Source organism: Notechis scutatus, chromosome 5 (genome assembly GCF_049901735.1).
Source record: "Notechis scutatus isolate UNSWTSFEM ecotype Mainland chromosome 5, rNotScu1.2, whole genome shotgun sequence".
Lineage (NCBI taxonomy): Eukaryota > Metazoa > Chordata > Lepidosauria > Squamata > Elapidae > Notechis > Notechis scutatus.
This window is the reverse complement of record NC_142013.1, coordinates 46917286-46939177: the sequence shown is the minus strand read 5'-3', so window position 1 is coordinate 46939177 and position 21892 is coordinate 46917286. Positions and strand designations below refer to the sequence as shown.

At 34.4% G+C, this 21892-nt stretch overlaps 1 protein-coding gene across 1 annotated transcript in view; it reads left to right on the top strand.

Annotated features, from left to right (window-relative positions):
• The window catches only part of TMPRSS15 (transmembrane serine protease 15), a 67439-nt gene that overhangs the window by 34838 nt on the left and 10709 nt on the right, over nt 1-21892 (top strand). The window contains exons 15-21 of the mRNA XM_087967529.1: nt 3251-3383; nt 8281-8370; nt 10345-10470; nt 12681-12821; nt 16971-17081; nt 19677-19809; nt 21214-21309. Coding sequence (XP_087823655.1) covers nt 3251-3383; nt 8281-8370; nt 10345-10470; nt 12681-12821; nt 16971-17081; nt 19677-19809; nt 21214-21309 — 830 coding nt within the window. The remainder of the gene's footprint in view (nt 1-3250; nt 3384-8280; nt 8371-10344; nt 10471-12680; nt 12822-16970; nt 17082-19676; nt 19810-21213; nt 21310-21892) is intronic.

The following is a 21892-nucleotide window of genomic DNA, read 5'->3' as shown; positions in this document are numbered from 1 at the left end:
TTAGGTGGAGTAATTAGCTAGAGTAATGAAATAAATATACAATTGAAATTAATTTGATGTGCATTCAATGATTTCTTCTGCATCCCAGCTTTTTGATCTCATAGAGAAAATTTAGATCCCCAACTAATACTTCTAGCACTTGATTATATACTTGTCTTGTCAAACTTGGCTTCTAAAGGGAATGTGTGGTTTAAAAATTATTGCCCAAATGTGACTGATAAATCATCCGAATGCTCTACAGAAGATTTGTTTTTCTTCATCTTCTGTGTACTGAACAATTGAGTTAGCCCATATGTTTTCAGAACTCATATCTCATCTTCCCAACATTTCTGGTAACAGTGCTGTCAGCAAGAAAAAAAAGAGTTCCAAACAATATCTGAATCTGGATTTTTATTAGATGTGTTTAGGAGAAGTAGAATTCCTTACAAAGCAATTCTAAAATTAGTAACTTATGGCTGTTTGCATTAGCATCAGAAAGGCAAATGTTCTGGACCAATAGAGATAATTAGAATTTTATAACCATGTCAAAATATTTCAACATAATAGCAGTCAGAGTACAAAGAACCAGTTGCAAACATCCATTTTGGCAAATTGATAAGATGGCACATAGTTTTTGCCTATTCTTTTTTTTTGCTTTTTTATTTTTTCATATAGATCAGGAAATTTTGATCACCTAACATCTTTATTCTCTATGAATGCTGAGATGTCTACTTATAAAAGAATTAAGATATCTACAAAGGGTGATATTCTTTTTCACAATATGCCAAACACATTTGTTTTAATTAAAATAAAATGAGAAAGGGAAGGAAACATTGCCTGTACCTGAATTTATACTTCATAAATTGTAAGATAGCAATGATTTCATTTTTATTTATTTATTTATTTATTTATTTATTTATTTATTTATTTGTTTATTTATTTATTCATTTATTTGATTTGCCAATTGTTTACAAGATAATAAGTATAAGTGTATACATAGTTGTGAATACATGAAATGGGTACATATAAGAAAAATAAAAGAAGAATAAGAGAAACAATAGGACAGGGATGGTAGGCACGTTGGTGCGCTTTATGCACGCCCTACAGACCTCTTAGGAAAGGGGTGAGGTCAATAGTAGACAGTCTAAGGTTAAAGTTTTTGGGTTTGGGGAAGAAACTACAGAGTCGGGTAGAGTATTCCAGACATTGACCACTCTATTGCTGAAGTCGTATTTCCTGCAATCAAGTTTGGTGCGGTTAACTTTGAGTTTGTATCTATTGTGTGCTCTTGTGTTGTTATGGTTGAAGCTGAAGTATTCATTGACAGGTAGGACATTGCAATGTATGATTTTATATACCATGCTTAAATCAGACCGAAGACGGCGTAATTCAAGGTTTTCATTATATTTAGAAATATAATGTAAAATATCTTAACTCAAACATAAGTTTTCTTGAATATTACTTGATATAAATCATTATTGTCTTAGTCATTAATAAAAGTAAATTTGTAATGCTCTGATAATATACACTATCAATTTTACTTATATGCATTCATATTTTACAAAGTTACCATAGGTTAATGAAGCTGTCAATCATTTCCACATATAAAATAATAATCCAATATTAATAGTCCATTCTTTTTATAATTCTTAATTCCAATTTAATACATGTTTTATTGTCATTTAATATGTAGATTCTAAATAAACAGAATCTCAACATTGTTGTAACAGCTGCAAAAATATAGAATGATTAGCTGTCTAGTTTACTTCTTAAATGTCTCAATCTTTCTCACATAACTCATCCAGCATGAGTACTTAAAGTATATATGCCTGGCAAGAGTCCCAAACCTGTTCTGATGAAGAATATTCAGTAGATAAATTATCATAAGAAAATGAAATGTTTACAGAAGTAGGAAAAAACTGATCAGCAAATATACAAAGATCAAGATCTATGTTCCTGGACAAGCCTACAGATAGTGAGACAAGTAGGAGATATTTACATATCAGATATCTACAGATAATGTAGGATGTACATATTCGATACACCTTCTATTCTTTATGTTATTAATCATGCAAGATGTTGGGTTAAAAAAAAATTAAGGGCTGAAGTAAATGCCCTTTCTTTTAATGGTATTATAAATATATAGAATTATTCTTTCTTGTTATCCATTTGTATAAGTTTAATATTTCAGATTTTAGTATGGTTGTGGTTAGGAAATGAATTCAAAATACCAAACATGGGTAAGAGCAATATATTTCCATGTGCCATTTTTAACTGGATTTTTCCCTAAAAAATAAGTTATACAAAATAACCATCGTTAAAAAGGAATTGAATCGATCTACTTCATAGCATGATTGAATTGATTATTGAAATAGCAACTAAATAAAAATATGCAGGATTAATCAATAGGAAATAGATATTAATACTTTGTTTCTGCATTCTCATACATCCACTAACAGTTTCAAATAGTGTACAGATCAGTTCATTTCTTTTTTGACTTGAAACATCAAATGATATCAATAGCAAAAGCATAATCATCAATAGCACAGTAATAATAAAAGCTACTTAATAGTGCTAATATTAGTAATATTATAAAACAATTACTTTTCTAAATGGTAAATGTGTTTTTAAATGCTTGGGAAAATAAAAGGGTGTCTAACTAAGATACTGGATGAACTTATCATGAAATGGGCAGTAATATATATTTGATTAATGAACACAGTTCTTCTCTCAGTTTTCTTCCTAATAATGTATCTGGATTTATCACTAAATTTAAAATAGAGTAAGAAATGCTTTTCTCTGCAGTCAAGCCCCTTTTTATAAGCCAATATTTATACCACTTGACTTCTTCCAAATTCCACACTAATTTATCAAGCTTCACTGCTATCCCCACAGCGTTTTTGGTGAGCCAATATTACAAGATCCCTATGAGTTTCAATTGTAACCCTATGAACAAGAAGCTGTTGAGACTGCAGCTCATATACTGCTTTAGGTTTCCCAATTTCAGGAGTCAAGAGCTCACCTTATAATTCCTCGCCTGTAAAACACCTGGGAAACACCAGTTCAGTTGTTATCAGATGATTCAATCTCTTGGAATGTGGCTAAATTTTGCTTCAATTAGGCAAGCTTTTTTAGCCACTGATAAAACCCATCACCAATTGTAACATTTTATCTTGTTTTGTTTTTGCTTCATTTTGATTTTTAATGTCAGTGGCCATAATAAAAATATTCATTCATTATAAGTTTCTCACTCTATAACATTTGTTTATAGGTTGCTTTTGAAGCCTTTAAAATACCAGGTTGGCATGATATTGCCATTGATGATATAGGGCTTTTAAATGGAGCCTGTGCTGAAAGCATGTATCCAGAACCCACTTTGGTTCCTACAACACTTCTGCTACCAAGTAAGTCATTATTAATTCTTAATTATAATATTATCAATCTATATTGAAGTCAACATTACTGCAAAACAGACTTCCAGTAAAAAGGAAAAACAATAAAATATTTAGTATTTGTTCTTCATATATTCCTATGTTGTCCTGTTCTATTTGAATCTTTCATATTTGCTGCAACCAGCAAGGAAGTGATTCATTTTATTAAGTAGTAAGCAAACAGGAATCTCATTAGCATTACAAGTAGTCCTTGACTTACTTTAACATTTAACATTATTTGAAGTTACAATAAGGCTTGCACTTAACTGTAGCAGCATTTCCATGGTCACACTTGTGGCATATTTGGCATATATTTACCATAGTTGCAGTGGTTCAGAGTTGCGTAATCTCCATTTATGACCTTCCAGGGGGCTTCCTCAAAGCAAAATCAATGGTTAGCCTAGATTTGCGTAATGTCTGTGTGAATAACAATCGTGGAGATTCTAATTTTATGGTGATTTTAATTTATGGCTGTGGCAAAAACATTGTAAAATCAGGCACTACTTACTCAATTACTGCATTGTTTAGTGGTGAAAGTTCCAATCCTAATTGTGGCCATCAGTTGACTATCTGTACTATATATTACTAATTGCCATTTATATTAAAAATTATAAAAGTATTCTTGACTCTAAATTTGGACTGATATTTTTGCCAGATTTAATGCTTAGCTTCATTTCACATTTTTAATTTATTGCTTTATTCTACCTTTTTGCATTCAGGGTGAGATGCAAAATGTTATACTACTATCAGTAACAGTTTGGTGGTCAGAACTATTTTTTCATCAATAATAGAATAGAATAGAATAGAATAGAATAGAATAGAATAGAATAGAATAGAATAGAATAGAATAGAATAGAATACTTTGTTGGCCAAGTGTGATTGGACACACAAGGAATTTATCTTCGTGTAAATATTCTCAGTATACATAAAAGAAAAGATGCATTCATCAAGAGTCGAGAATCATGTACGACATGATATGAAAAAATATGGCAATATGGCAGCAGCTATATGTTTTTTATAGAAATTCTAGTTATCGTTACATCCCAGGCCATGAATAGTATTTTTCCATATAAACTTCTTACAGTAATCAAGTCATCCAGAAAAGAATTCACAACACAACAGTCCTTATTCCCAATTTCATAAAATGTTAAATAAGCCTTGAATCCACTGGCACTATTAATAATCTGATACCCAACCAACATCACATATTGACGACAATCTATATATTGCATTATTTTGTAGATATAGATCATTGATGTAAATATTATGACACACAGCAGATGATTTAAGCAAAGAACTAAGGAGCCTTAATTAAATTCATTTATTTCCAGATTTGACTACTGCAGTGCTTAATGTTGAAAGACACATAACTGATGATGTATGGACCTAATGCTATCAATTTTAGGAGATGATATTAAACTTATCTAATAAATGCACAGTAAATTAGCAAATAGGGGTAAGGTTAAAAAGGACAAAAGGACAAAAGTTCAGGCATGTATGGTCATGACACTGCTAATGAAGTTCAGAAGCAGATCAACTTGTTTGCATTATTCTTTGCTAACCCTAATTTATATGCTGCAAAAATTGACTATAATTTATTATCTTCTTTCTGCAGCTAAACACTTTTCTCATATTAAAATATTGGAAATCTAGTGTATCATAACTGAATAACTAACTTCTCATATTTTATAAAGCCATGATATTAAGTCTGTATCAATAAAAGCAGCCAATAAAAGCAATCTGAATTCAGCCTAGACTATCTGAATAGATATTGATGGTAATCTACTAACTGCCAATGCTAACTTACCAAAAAAATTATTAACTTGTGTTGATTTTGTAATATAAGCACCTGAAAAATTTGCCATATTTTCCATTTTTCCACACATTAATATTAATATTTATCAAAACTATGTCCTTTTTCACTTTCTTTTTTATTTTTATTGACTTTTTGTACAGGTTAATGCCATATAAATGAAATGGAAATACTCAGTTCATTGAGTATATAACTTATTCCTTTTAAGTTCAACAGAGTCGGTTGTTATAGTGCTGGCCTAGAAACCAGGAGACTCCAAGCCTCTTTTAGCCATAAAAACTGGGTGTCTAAGTATAGTAGGATGGATGGATAGATAGATAGATAGATAGATAGATAGATAGATAGATAGATAGATAGATAGATAGATAGATAGATAAGAGGGCGGGGAGGGCGGGGTACTAACAATCACCACAACCACATCAAATATACAAAATAGCTTCATTAGGAAATGTGTTTCTTCATAAAATGGCTTGGAAAAAATAAAAGATAAATCTGACAAAGGTTAAATCTGAAGAAAGTTAATAAGGTTTTTAAAAAAAATGTTTATAATTTTGCTTTACAGAAGCAAAACCCAAAAAAAATAGTTAAATAAATCTAAGGAACAGCTTTCTGAACAAGTTGTCTTTCTGAAAAGGACTGTCTTTTATAACGTAAGATATACGATTATTGTGGTTAAGATGGATGCATTCAGTCTCGTCTAGTTTCTAGAAAAATAAACTAATTCCTCAGAAATCTTTCTTTGTACAAAAAAAATGCTAGAACTTGCTAGAATATGCAGCTTTGCCTTGCAGCATGTCATACTCTTAGACTCTGTTGTTGCAGTGTGACAATTACCAAACTACTAGTGCGTCCCTGGATAAGACTCTGAAGTTTCTTGGCAAGAGTTTCAGAAGTTGTTTGCCACTGTCTGTTTCTTAGAACTGAGAAAGAGTGACTGGCCCAAGGCAACCCAGTTGGTTTCTGCCTTAGAAAGGACTAGAAATTAGAGTTCCTGGTTTCTAGCCTGATGCCTCTACCACTAGACCAAACTGGATCTCAGATATACATTAGTAGCTAGTTATATTGCTATTTTTGAAGGTAAAAATAATAGTACTATAGAACAAACAAAAAGCATGATTATCCATGTTCTGTTCTTTGTATAGGGTCACAAACTAAAAGTCAAACAAAAATAAAGATTTTTGCAGTGTAGTCAATATATAACTGATTCTTTGATACATCATATTTTGTTATCTGTAATACAAAATACTAAAATACTAACAAAATACTAATAGTAAAGAACAAGGTTCATTTTATCTTTGTCACTCTTTATTTTTAATCAGTTTTTTAAAAAGAGAATTGAAATGTTAATAACATACACATTCACCTACAAGCAAATAAGACATACAGAAACAACACCTTCTCTGAAAGCACTAAAACTTGAAATTCTTCCACTCACTTCTGGCTTGTCACATCAGAGTTTTTAAAGCATAATGCTCTACACTAGACTTCATTGCAGAAATGAATAAGCAACTCTCAATCTTTCTTCATTACATGATGTTCTGCAGCTGAGACAACATAGCCTAATAAAAGAGTGTAACAGGCTGCAAGAAGCAGTATTATAACAGAAAATCTTTTCTACCCAGACTCATCAAATTATCATTAAATTTAATGGCAGCATTATAAGCATAATGGCAGATCCTGTAAGTACTTCTTTCAGCCCATCTGTATCTCAATTGCTGCTAATATATTTTGCTAGAGCAAGAATAAAAAGATGCCATGCTCAGTGAGCTGTTTAATGTAAAATTATACTTTAAAATTATCTTAAAACATAGTTCATTTTTAAGATAATGATAAGCTATTCTATTTGGTATATAGACAGCAGAAAATCTAGTCAATTTGCTTGGGTCATTAGTGTTGTGATCCTGGTTCATTTTTTGCCTAGAACCATTATAACTCTCTTAAGATACCAGCTTTCTTTTGCAGATACCCAGTTTCTGCCTGTATATTTAAATTAAAATTTAAAATTTAAAACATCATTTGATGTTTCCATGTTGCTATGAATTCTTAAATGCTAATAATAACTTTTTAGTATTATACATAAACAGTAGAATCATATAATTAGATGATGTAGCTCTTTCCCTAGTTTTAAAGAAAACAAATACCCAATTTAAATTTTTTGGGACCAGTGGAGACTTTTTCAAATTCATAAAGCATGTTGTGTGCATTGATTACAAAATACCTTAGCAAAATGTTTAATTAATTACAAAAACTCCACTATGTTGAAGATTACCTATTGTAAAACAGCTGCATATCAGAACATATCATAGTACCTTCAAAGAACAAATAAATACAAGCTTCAAAAGCTAGGAGCTGCAATCAGAAAGTCTAATTTTACAGTTTGCAATATTTTATTTGAAACTATTCTACAGTTATAATGGGAATGTGAAAGACATTAAATGAAGCTAGAATTCTAGTACATATCCACCTATACTAGTAATGCTGTAGGAAAAGCTTTAGCCATAAGGAAGGAAAACAATTGAAGATCTGTAACAAAGTTATTTATAGCCATACAAAGAATACAACGATAACCAATCTCTCAGTTAAAAGAACATTCTATATACAAAATTGTATAAGGTAAGGAATATGCATGATGTCATGAAATATAATTCTCTTCCGAAGTCCCAAGAAATACCAAACCTGTACATTATGCTTCCTTTAGGGAAAGAATCATTGATCTGTCACAATAAAATTATATGATTCATTACCTCCTCAAACAGAATTCATATGTTGTTGAATTTGGAAATATTTAATAGCAAATCATGAAAGTTCTCATAAACATGTGTGTATACATTTTTAAATACTTATAGGTTAAATGATACATAAGGCCTGTCACCTATACTAGAAACATTCAAAAGATGAAATAAGGACATCAGAAGTATATAGGTAGATATAGGGATAAGGATTTGGGTTAAAACATTGAGTCTTAATTTTTAATTCAGTAAGCAACTGACCTATGCAGATCTTTGGCTGTCCAAAAATCAATGGTTTGCCATCTCTGATCTATTTTGTTTCTTCTAGCTGATTGTGGAGGTCCATATGATTTGTGGGAACCAAACACTACATTTACTTCAATGAACTACCCAAACAACTACCCCAATAAAGCGTCTTGTAAGTTACATGTCTTCAAAACTTTAGACGTTTGCTTAAAAATATGAATTATTGAAGATCATATTGAGGTTCATTAGAAGCTTTTGACTTCACGTTCAATAAAATTTTAATCATTTTTTAAAACAAAGATTATACTTTTTATGATCTTTTTAAAGGAGCACATGCTATTGTAAAAATGTAAGAAAATTCTCATTATGTCTCATTTTCTGATTTGTTGTAGCTGTTGTAGCAGCCAGAGCCTAAAAAAGCAAACTGGACAAAGCTAGATCCCCATTCTCATGTAACTAGGAGTCAATGATATAGGCAGCTCATCATATCCACCAACAAATGGTAAATGGATGTGCTCTTTTTATCCATCTGGCATTAAAAAGCAAAAAAAAATTGAGGCAAAATGATCCAGTGATCTAGTTCCATGAAACAAACAATTGGACCAAAAGGAGAGAATCTTACAAAATTGTAGGTCCCCTTTTTTCTAGACAGTTCACCCAATTACCCATTTTCTTTGGCAATTACAAGACAGCTTTGTTAGATGCCATAGTCTCCTCTGATCTTATCTCAGTAGGAGCAACAAACCCACCCTATACCATGAAGCCCACTGTTTACTTCATTCTAACATGAAAATACTACCTATCAATAACCACTGGTCAATCTCTTTTGGACACCCTCCTATAAAGCTTTACTGCTGCTAGAACCTTGATTCATCAGATTTCCTGTGTTCTACTCCAGGATTTGCTATCTTATTTCACTTAATGTTTCTTCTTTTTAAAATTTGTTAATTAGAATTATACATAAAATAACAGTATTAAAAAAGATAAAGAAAAATATTTTCTTTCAGGAAAAAAAAGTCTATGTAGGGCTTCCAATCTTTTTAAAAAGTCTATTCACTTCACTTACTGTTTCTGGTTCAGAGCGGGAAATTTATCACCCCATTTTTTTCTCATAACACAGCTGCAACTATTCCAAAGTAGTGGGCAGAAAAAGAATCTGTGCCATCTTTCATGCATCACCTGCCTCCAATCTTGGCCCCTTGATTATCCGTTTGCTAACCAAAATCACATCATTCTGCATCCTTTTCCTATCAAGCATCATCAACCACTGCACAACCTCTCAGCCCATTTATCATTCCCACATATTTCATCCCATACTTTTTATTTCCAAGTAGCAGAGTTAAAAACTTGGAGTGAGGAGGCTGAAAATCTGAAAGAAAACATATAGAAAAGATAAATAGGAAAGGTGTCTCTAAATTGTCCCCAAAAGTTGGAGTAATTAAGTCTTTAGTGTAATCCAAATTTGTCTCTTTCTATGTACTTGTTATATACTCTTATACTTCTGTGTAATGGAAGAACTATTAAGAAGAAGCCTATCGCCTTGCACACCTAACATTAAAAATAATCAGAACACTATTTCTAATCAACCTCTTCTGAATTTGCTCAAAATTTTAGAATATATTAATAATAATAATGATGATAAATTTAAAATTTGCAGAATATATTAAAGAAGTCTGATTTGAATAACCGCAACATTAGTGAGAAATAATAATAGTAGTAACATAATAATAGTGATAAGAACAACATCTCTGGCTAGTTGTGGCCATTGTGCCTCAGGTGATCTTGGAATCCCAGAATATATTTTTTAAGGTGCAAATGCTAAGAAGAATCTCAACTAACTCACTGCCCAACCACCCATCAATGGTTAAATAATTCTGGTTATCTTCCTGAAATTGCCTTTTTAACAACTAAGTTAGTAACCTATAACCCATAAGGCTATGTCATATTGAGAATTGTTAACAGTGTATTAAACTGTTGTAATGCCATTATACTTTGGGATTGTATTGGAAGTGTTTTAACATATAAAAAGTGGATCTTAATAAAAATGATTATGATGACAACTAATTATGTAACCTGCTTCTTTATGGAAACTATTGACAAATCAGTATTTTTGGTTTTGTTTCTATCTTAAATTTTATAATTTTAGGTGTATGGTATTTGAATGCAGAAAAAGGAAAAAATATTCAACTTCATTTCCAGTATTTCAATTTAGAGGATATTTATGATGTCGTAGAAGTCAGAGATGGTAGAGGAACTGAGTCTTTATTTTTAGGCAAGTATATAAAATATATCAGTATGTGTGAAAAATTATACAAATTAGAATACTTCTCTAATTATGCTGTACTTTTAAAGAGTACACAGTGAAAAATATACAGCAGGGGTATCAAACTCAAAGCGCTTATATCCAGCCTTTAAGGCCAGCCTGGAAATAGCAAAGGACTGGGCCCATGGTGCCTTTGCTAGCGGCATCCCTCGCAGCCCATTTTTGGCCTGGATGGCCTCCTGCAGCACTCTGCCTGCCAAAACAGACTGTGGAGGCATCCAGAGGCTTCTACAAGCCATGTCTGGCTGAAATGGAGTCTTCATGGGCTGCACCCGGCCCTCTGAGCTCTGTTCAGGCCTCTAGAGGCCTCCCTCAGCCTGTTACAGGACAAAATAAATCCTCCATGGGCCAGATTCGGCCCTCCCCACCCCATTTTCCACGGTTTTACTATACTTACATGTTGAAGAGTTCCAGAATTGGCTGACACATGTGGCAGATAAGCCAAAGTCTTTTATTCAGAAGCCTGTGAAACTGTAAGAAGGTGTGATGTAAGAAAAAGCTTTTCCCATCTAAATAAAAGACCACCTTCTCTGCCATGAGGGTCTGCAGGCTTAGTTTGGGCCTAGTCTGGCTGGTGATAAGCAACCTCCTGCTTGCTGCTGCTGGCTAGTTTGAATGAGCAGCTTCAGGCATTGGGGTATGGCAGCCAATCAACAAGGGGCTTGCAGTTCAACCCAATAAGACAAAGGAAGCAAGCTTCTTGTTGATTGGCTGCTGCTGCTGGCTCGATTTCTGAAGGAAGAGGCTGCTGTGGCTCAGTCCGGGCCTTTTGGGCAGCCACATGACCTCCAGCCAAAGTCTTTACTCAGAAGCTGGTGAAAATTTTTTCCTTAGATTTCACATTCTTACAGCTTTGCCATCATCTGAATAAAACACTTTGCTTCTCTGCCAGTTGGTCAGCCTCTTCTGGAGCTCTGGAAATCTTCAAAAAGTAAGTAATCCATGGGAAATGAGGTGGGCAGGAGTAAGTGGAATCCTGGACACCAGCAAAGCAGGCCCAGTCTGTGGGGACCCAGTGGGGTAGGATGGAGGAAGCAATTGTGGGGACCCCATGGGAGTATGAGGTATCTTAGTGGATTGGGGAGGCCTTGGATGGCCTGCTCCAGCTCTAGGCCCTGTATGTTCTTCCCCACTCTGAGATAACTGCTCATTTGATTTACAAATGCATTGGAGAAAGCAGGGAGTGATCATGTTCATTTAATGTGATTCAATCAAACAAATCATTGGGTTACAAATGTAATTGCCAGACTCTATTACATTCATAACTCAAGGATTACCTGCATATGAAAGTGAGGGAGGGTCTCAGAAGTCCTGCCTTAGCACTTGGCACCACAGGTGCCCCTCAACATGAGTCCTGTGTCACGCATACTATGACCATGCCCACTCCAGCCATATTCACTATGCCCCCTAGGCATGCCCTGCCCCAGCCATCTGGGTTCAAACACAACCCTGATGCAGCCCACAATGAAATAAAGTTTGACACTTCTGATATACAGTATACAGTGTTTTTAACAATTCCAGAAATCTGTAAATTCCATGAGTTGAATGTGACAATATCATTTTCATTCATAAAAATGTCCACTAACAATAATATTGCAGATAAAATGTGATATACTTTCCTACATATAATTAAACTTTTATGTTGATTGATATAATCTAATTTAAGTTAACAAAGTTGCAGTATTGGGGAAATTAAGAAGATTGTGGTGTGAATATTTTCTTTCTCATCCATTGTTGCATCATTGTGCCATTTGCCATATGATATGCAAAGATTCCTGGAAGTTGTGATAAGTTCTCAGAGAGAACTCTAATAGAAAATCAATATTTCTGATATATTATACAGCCTGGATACAGTCCACATAAAATTTCCAATCCAAACATTAAATCAAGTGCATATTTTAAGTTACACTACATTCAATATTATCTATGAGTAAAGAACATTTAAGGTTTAGCATTTGTCAAACTATTTAAAGTTTCAATCAGTATTGGTTTGTTCATTTGTTTTTCCCAGATTAAGCTTCAAATTCATCCATCTAAATATGGATGAAAAAAGTAGGAGACCTTTTTCTGTCCTTTAGGTATTTTATTTTCTATCATTCTGATGTGTAACAAAATTATACTATCTTTGGAATAATGATATACTTTTCCTTGCTATAAAGCTGTATATACTGGAAAATCCCCATTGCCAGATATATTCTCTACAACTCACCAAATGACTGTGCTCTTCTTTTCGGACAAATCTGCAACCAGAAAAGGATTTGTAGCCAATTTTACTACAGGTTATCATCTTGGCATGCCAGGTGAGTTTCCCATATACCACATACCACATAAAAGCATAGGAAACGAAGAACAGAGAAAATAATTGTTCAATTCCAGTGTCTTCTCTTTGATTCATTTTTATTTTTTTATTTGTTTTTATTCAAGAAAAAAAATATTTTCAAAAGAGAATCACGTTCTCACATTTTACAGTGTTTTCATAACAGTGTACATCTCTATTAGTGTTAATTGAAATCATTTACTACACAAATATCTTAAATCTAATTCCTAATTTCTTCCTTATCTATGTTATTAATATGTCGTGATACATTGTTTGTTTTTCTATGTTACTACACTACTACACCTATATACATAGCTATACTATACATATATACATAGCTATACATTTATCCTTATTTCTGTGGTTCCATGATATTTCTTTAATCATTTTCACTATATATCTTTATTTCCTTTTCCTTTTACCATTTGTACCATGTATTCCATGTTGTAAAAAATTCTCCCTCTTCCTTGTTTTTTAATATCATAGTTAATCTAATCATTTCTGCGCATTGGTAAATTTTGTTGATTACTGCTAGATCTGTGGGTACCATTGTTAATTTCCAATTTTGGGCAAAGGCTATTCTTGCTGCTGTGATGATGTGTAGTATTAGATGCTGTTGTTTTTTACTCCATGACAGTTCTAATATTCCCAATAAGAAGGTCTCTGGATTGAGTTTGATCTTTAATTTTGTCATCTCTTCCAACCATCCCTGTATCTTAGACCAGTATTTTCGAGCTTTGGGGCATGTCCACCACATGTGAAAATACGTTCCCTGGCTATGATTGCACTTCCAGCATTTGGGTGACATATTGGGAAACATTTTTGCCAATCTTCCCAGTGGAAGGTGCCAGCGGTAGAACATTTTATAGTTATTCTTTTTATATGATACTGATAACATTAATCTATAGTTGGTTTGCCATATGATACGATAACATTGATCTATAGTGGGGGGGGAAAAAAAGCCCCGGACCAAACCACTGGTCTTTTATCGCCGGGGGAATATTACGATTAAGGTTTTGATTGTGTCTTCGGGGGGGGGGGGGGGGGGGGGGGGGGGCCATTGTTCTCAGTGACGAGATTGGAGTTTTTGTTCATGCACCCGGCCCGTTTTTAAAAGAATGGGGCGAGGCCCGGCCAATCCCACCCTGTTCTAAGTGGATGTTATGACTGCAATTTTTAGCCCATATTATCATATTCTCCTTAACCATTTCCTCTTCCATTTTAAATTCCAATAAGCAATTGTATAATGTAGTAATCATTTTTTTTACTTCCTTGTAATATTTTGTCTAGTTCCTGTTCTTTGTTGTAAAATCCAAATTGTTTCTTGTCTTTTTTATATTTTGTTTGAATTTGGAGGTACGGCCACCACCCAATTTCAATTCCTTGTGTTTTTAGTTGCATCTGTGACTTCAGGTCACCTTCATCTGTTATGAGTTCTTGGTATTTTATTGTTTTATTCAGATCCATGGCATTAGGATATACACTGCTCAAAAAAATAAAGGGAACACAAAAATAAGACCTCCTAGATCTGAATGAATGAAATATTCTTATTAAATACTTTGTTCATTACATAGTTGAATGTGCCGACAACAAAATCACACAAAAATTATCAATGGAAATCAAATTTAGCAACCCATGGAGGTCTGGATTTGGAGTTACACTCAAAATTAAATTGGAAAAAAGCACTACAGGCTGATCCAACTTTGATGTAATGTCCTTAAAACAAGTCAAAATGAGGCTCAGTAGTGTGTGTGGCCTCCACCTGCCTGTACGACCTCCATACAATGCCTGGGCATGCTTCTGATGAGGTGGCGGATGGTCTCCTGAGGGAACTACTCCCACACCTGGACTAAAGCATCCCCCAACTCCTGGACAGTCTGTGGTGCAACGTGGTGTTGGTGGATGGAGCGAGACATGATGTCCCAGATGTGCTCAATTGGATTCAGGTCTGGGGAGCGGGCGGACCAGTCCATAGCATCAATGCCTTCATCTTGCAGGAACTGCTGACACACTCCAGCTACATGAGGTCTAGTATTGTCTTGCATTAGAAGGAACCCAGGGCCAACCGACCAGCATATGGTCTCACAAGGGGTCTGAGGATCTCATCTCGGGACCTAATGGCAGTCAGGCTACCTCTGGCAAGCACATGGAGGGCTGTGCGGCCCCCTAAAGAAATGCCACCCCACACCATTACTGACCCACTGCCAAACCAGTCATGCTGGAGGATGTTGCAGGCAGCAAAATGTTCTCCATGGCGTCTCCAGACTCTGTTACGTCTGTCACATGTGCTCATTGTGAACCTGCTTTCATCTGTGAAGAGCACAGGGAACCAGTGGCGAATTTGCCAATCTTGGTGTTTTCTGGCAAATGCCAAACGTCCTGCACGGTGTTGGGCTGTAAGCACAACCCCCACCTGTGGACATCGGGCCCTCATACCACCCTCATGGAGTCTGTTTCTGATCGTTTGATCAGCCACATGCACATTTGTGGCCTGCTGGAGGACATTTTGCAGGGCTCTGGCAGTGCTCCTCCTGTCCCTCCTTGCACAAAGGTGGAGGTAGTGGTCCTGATGCTGGGTTGTTGCCCTCCTACAGCCTCCTCCACATCTCCTGATGTACTGGCCTGTCTCCTGGCAGCGCCTCCACGCTCTGGACACTACGCTGACAGACACAGCAAACCTTCTTGCCACAGCTCACATTGATGTGCCATCCTGGATGAGCTGCACTACCTGAGCCACTTGTGTGGGTTGCAGACTCCGTCTCATGGTACCACTAGAGTGAAAGCACCACCAATATTCAAAAGTGACCAAACCATCAGCCAGAAAGCATAGGAACTGAGAAGTGGTCTGTGGTCACCACCTGCAAACCACTCCTTTATTGGGGAAGTCTTGCTAACTGCCTATGCTTTCCACCTGTTGTCTATTCCATTTGCACAACAACATGTGAAATTGATTGTCAATCAGTGTTGCTACCTAAGTGGACAGTTTGATTTCACAGTGTTGTTTAAGTGTTCCCTTTATTTTTTTGAGCAGTGTATTAATGCCTCCATTGGAGATAGCCAGAGAGGTATTTTCACATAGTGTTTTTTTATTGCCTCTCATACACATAATAGGGCGTCTCTTATCCAAGGTTTTTGAAAGTAACTATGGGTTCTGTTTTTCCCATCCCAAAGAAACGCATGCCAGCCAAGCTGTAGATCAAAACCTTCTATTGTCAATATTCTTTTGTCCTCCAATCCAATCCTTCATCCAAGTATTCTCTGCAGCTTGGTAATATAGCTCGAAGTCTAGAAGGGACAGTCCTCCCTTGCTTTTAGTATCCTGCATTAATTTATATTTTACTCTTGCTTTTTTCTTTTGCCAAATAAATTTACTAATTCTTCTATTCAGGTCTTTGCAAAAAAAAATCTTCAGTTTGACTGGCACAGTTTGAAAGAAATACAACAATTTTGGTAATACATTGGTTTTAATGGTGGCTATCCTTCCCATCCAAGAGATTTGTAGGTTTGCCCATCTGTCTAGGTCTTTCTGTATCTGATCTATTAATTTGTCATAGTTATCAGCCTTTATTGTAGAACACTTTGCTGTGAGCCAAATTCCTAGATGTTTTATTTCTTTTTGTTGTCTGAATCCCTAGTTCGCTTGTCAATTCCTTATTTTGCCTTTTAGTACAATTTTTTGTTATTATCTTAGTCTTCTCTTTACTCATTTTAAGTCCTGCTACTTTGCCAAATGCCTCTATTTCTTGTAGTAAGTTTTTGCTTGACTCTTTTGGGTCCTCCATCATCAGGAATAATATATAAGATATGTGAAATCAGTTTTTACTTCATTACTGAGATTTACTACATAGGAAGAAGAACAAAGATAGTCAATTTTGGCCCAAGTATTATTGGCCTTTAGAGTAGCCCCTCTAAAAGATTTCTGCATTAATTGCAATTCGTATTTACCTGAGTGTTCACCTCGTGAAATTACTTGGCTATTGTGTGTCAGAATAATATATAATATATGTGAAATATTTTACCTTATGTATGAGATATGAGAAATGTGCTTGTGTTTTAAAAAACCTCATAAAAACTACTGATTTATTAGCTAATTTTCATAGGCCATAATATTCTGTATCTTCTTCATTAACAGCTTCATGCGGACTGAATTATTATCAGTGTGGAAGTGGAGAATGTATACCCCAGGCTCAGATTTGTGATCAATTCCAGCATTGTAAAGATAATTCTGATGAAGCAGATTGTGGTAAATATTTATAAATACGAAAAATCATTTATAATTCTAAATTCAGGGAAGGTAACTATTTTCAAAGGGATAAGCACTCCTCACAAGCCTGCTGTACAGTAAAGTAAATCCCAAATGTACCTTGGGTTCTGTATGTAAAAGAAGGAAAGAAAGAAATGTTCTTTTATGTGAATGAATGGCAAAGTTTTGAATAAAAGAATTGGAATGTAAAAGAAAAAAGAAAAGCCTACACATTACAGCAACCACATGCTGGAAAGCTGCTATTATAAAGTGGGCAGGAAAGATTTTTGAGGAGTCACAGATCCCTTTTAGAGAGGGGACTAATCTTTTAGAAAAGAGGTTACCCAACCATCTCACTTAAAAAGGGAAATCTGTACATTGTTTTCTTTTACCTGCTTGTGTGCCTCTCCTTTTCTAATGAAGGAGAATATTTGTAGCTCAGGGTTGAATGGTGCAGTGGCCTATAGGTGAAGTTCTCACCTCACAATCAGGAGGCTGTGAGATCAATTCTAGGTAGAGGCAGATATTTATCTCTCTGGGCATGTTGAGAATATATCTGCTGAATATAACTCTTAACTGGTGACAGGAAGGGCATCCTGTCAGTAACCGCTCAACTCCATTCAGTTGCCCAGATTCTACCCTGAAAGGGATTACGGGGTCATTAAAAGAAGATGGTGATTTGTAGCACAGGGTTGAAATGTGGGATCCTTGGTGCTCTCTGAGATTGATGGTTTTGTTGCAGACATTTCATTATCCAAACTAGGTAACATCATTAGCACCAAGGACTCTTTTTCTATACAGTGAAAATAGAAAATATTAGTAAGTGAGGACTTCAGTCAAATACTCTGCAACCAAAATATATTTATTTTGATTTAGGGCCTTTTTATGTACATAAGGGTAGGGGTGCTTCTGCCAGTGCAGACTTATATATATTCTGCTCAACACATCCCAAAAAAAGCATCCTTAATCTTCTTTTCAAGGAAATTTAGGACCAAATGTAAGCTCAGTAAAAGTGTTTGACAGGAGCATAAAACAGCTGTGACAAGCCACATTTCAATTGTTTCACAACACAGATGCAGGTTACTTTGACAACACTGACAGCTGTTGTCACAGCACCATCTGTGAAAGTAGTTATTTACAAAATCAAATGTTCTGTGCATAAGCTCTGTTTTAAATAAACTAAAAATAATAGACTCCGCACAACATTGTATATGCAGATCCAATGATAAAATGATGCTGAGAGCTGGTAAAAAAAAGTAATAGCAGTAACAGTTAACCCTCTATAAGAACTGTCAATGGTTTGTGTGGATAGATGCTTAAATTTGTAGACAGTTCTTTGTCTCACATTGGATATATTTTTAATTCTTAGTATAAAAATCTTAAGACATTTCTTGTCAGGTATCTTACCTTCACTTGTTATTTTGCCTCCCACTGTGTTTGTGAAGAGGGAGAAAACTTTATTGTTGCTTTTCATAACAGATCCTTAAAGCACACCAAGCACGATGGTTAAAAACTGGAAACATTATGGAAAATTTTCTTTACAGGTTAAATACATGAATTGCAGTATGTGGAATAAACTTTTTATGCAGATCCAATAGACGTATGGTTGGATAGTAGTATTTGTAACATTCAGACCCAAGTGAAAGATATAAACAGTGGTGGGATTCAAATAATTTAACAACCAGTTCTCTGCCCTAATGATTTCTTCCAACAACCAGTTCACCAAACTGCTCAGAAAGTTAACAACCGGTCCTCCCGAACTGGTGCGAACTGACTTAATCCCATCACTGGATAAAAACCTCATTTAAACGTATGGTCATATGTCTAATCATGTGAGCTTTTCTTATTTTCTTATTAGTCCTATCAGCAGTGAAGATTTTGTGGAGATCTTCAAGTTACTTAATGCAATTTCTGCCTATATACCATCTATCACTGTACTTACAGAGATACAATAAATTATAGGTTAGGAACATGTAGAGCAATGCTTCTCAACCTCATGCTAACTAAGGAATTGTGGGAGTTGAAGTCCATAGATCAAGGGTCTTCAAACTTGGCAAGTTTTAAGACTTGTAGACTTCAACTCCCAGAATTTCTGAGCTAACAATTGGAGGAGGAATTCTGGAAGTTGAAGTCCACAAGTGTTAAACTTGCCAAGTTTGAAGACCCCTGCCATACATCTTAAAGTTGCTGTGGTTGGGAAGCACTAATCTACTGAAATAAAGTCTTCTTCCTATGGATTATCTAAGCATTTCTAAGTGTACTATATAAGGTATTCATCATCCAAAGGCCCATGAGTCCTCAATTGCTGAATACACTATTTATATGGATCCCAAGTAATTCAAGAATAACTATTGAACAATCAGCATTAAACACAGCAATGTGAGCTAAGAAAATAGTGCATTTTTAAAAACAATTATCATTTAAAAATCTAGTTTTATTACAGTGTTTGATTTGGATATGGAAAGAGAAAACAGGAAGATGTTCAAATCATGACTTTTCACATCTGTTAAATTTGAACTTGATCATACACAGATTGCTATGAATAAAACTAATCCTCAATCAGTGTTCTAATATTAAAACTTATTTTTATGACAGTGCACTTGATCAATGGTTCTCTCAGCTCCAATGGGTTAGTCCAATTCAAAATTGAGACGCAATGGTTTACAGTTTGTGCTAATGAGTGGACAGAAGAATCATCAACCAGTATCTGCAATCTGTTAAAACTAGGGTAAGTAAAGTTTTTGATTATATGTTCTTTCAGAGCTAATTCTTCCATAACACTTTATATGACAGATATAATACTGGCTTGGAGGTTTGGAAGTAAGAGCACATATAAAGCTCTAATGTTTTGCATAATGTATAATGTACCTGGCTTTCCCAGTGGCATTTCCAGCAGCAGAAACTTTCTTCAAGGACTAAGGCATGTCTGCTTAATGTCAATTTGATTACACTTCAGTCAGGAAAAAGAATGTTGATATGGAAGACAATTTGGCTGTTTATCAGCACATGCTGAATGTTGTTATTATTATTGTAGTATAAGATATATTAAATTATGCATTTAGTTATTCTTTGTTAGTCCTTTAATATTAAATCTATAACTGCCATTCACTGGAAATACAAATTTTATAAAATAAGTGAAGGTTTACTACACATAATGGAAATTTACCTGTCAAATCCGGAATAGCTTTGAAAACTTGGAAATCTCTTCCTTCTCCTATTTAAAAGATATATTTTAAAAATAACAACAGAAACAACAATGCTGGCAATAATATTTTTAAGAACAAACACATACACCAAAACAAAACAAAACAAAAATCCCTGTAGAAAATAAGAGAATGAAAAAAAGGAAGCTAATAGCTTCCAAATACTGGCTTTATTAGCCATTAGTATTTTTCATAGTTGCTTTATCTAGTTCCCAAGATATCTCATCAATTTTTTAATGACTTCTATTAAATTTATTCTGACATTCAGTATAGAATATTGGTCTATATTTTCATTTCCTCAATATACAGGAATAAAATATTAAGTTCTATGTGTAATACTATAACATTGTATATTAACATTGAATAATTACAGTGGTAATTGTAGATCTAAATTATAACAATTTACCTTTTCTCCCCTATAATTTTCTCCCCTACTACTATACCAGCATTGTTATATTGGAACCAAGCTTGCAGATTATGCTTATGTTCATTTATGAACACATGTATAGTTTTATTATTCTGCAGACTTCTTAATCATATGTAATTGGCTACAATATTTCCATGTCTAGATCAGACAGGTGGATTCACAAATGCAAGGTCTTAATTTGATATAGGAGGAACAATATCAACAAGTAACTAACTCTACTTTGGCCATCAGTTTGCAAAATTTGTAGCCCAAGTCCAAAGTAAGTTCCAAACTGTGGTAAATGCCAGGTTTCTCTTTCTGATTCCTTGTGTAGGTAGAAGTATTGGCATATTTTGATTGTTCAGTTTTGCATATTTCTTCATAAAGTAATCATTTCTGAATGTGCTGTAAATATATCTACTAAGTAATTTCTTTATCTTATTAAACCACACAATACAGTACAATAATATCTATATTTTATTATAATTAAAAGGATATGTTTTAAGAAAGTTTTTCCTTTTAGAAGTGGGAACAAGTCATCTCCTGTCTTGTTTACTGGGGCAGGTCCATTTGTCGAAGTTAAAAAAACAACTAACAGCAACTTCATATTAACACCAAGGTAAGGCTTTATAAATGACAGTTAAAATGGTGAAGAAAGCATAAGTAAATCATTGAAAATATGGTAAGTGGGGATTTCTAATTTTTTTCTTTTTCTTTTTGCTCCTAAGAGGTCTGTAGAGGGTGTGCATAAGCGCACCAATGTGCCTACCGTCCCTGTCCTTTTGTTTCTTTTATTTTTCTTATATGTATCCATGTATTCATAACTATGTTTTTACTTATACCTATTATCTTGTAAGCAATTGACAAACCAAATAAAATAAATAAATAAAATTAATTCTCTTATTATTTATGAGTAAAAATTGTCAAAAGGTATTGATATTTCCATATAAACTAACAAACATTTACAGAATAAGTGAACATTTAGGACAGTCCCTTCACTAACATCAACTGATATGAGTCAAAATAATGAGTTCTTGTAACCACTTGAGGTAACATGACTGGAGGAGGAATTCTGGGAGTTGAAGTCCACAACTCTTAAAGCTGTCAAGTTTGAAGAGTCCTGCACTTAATATTCTGATATTAATAATCAGTTGTAATAGAATTTCTTAAGTAAATCTTGAGTGCAGATAACTATGGATATG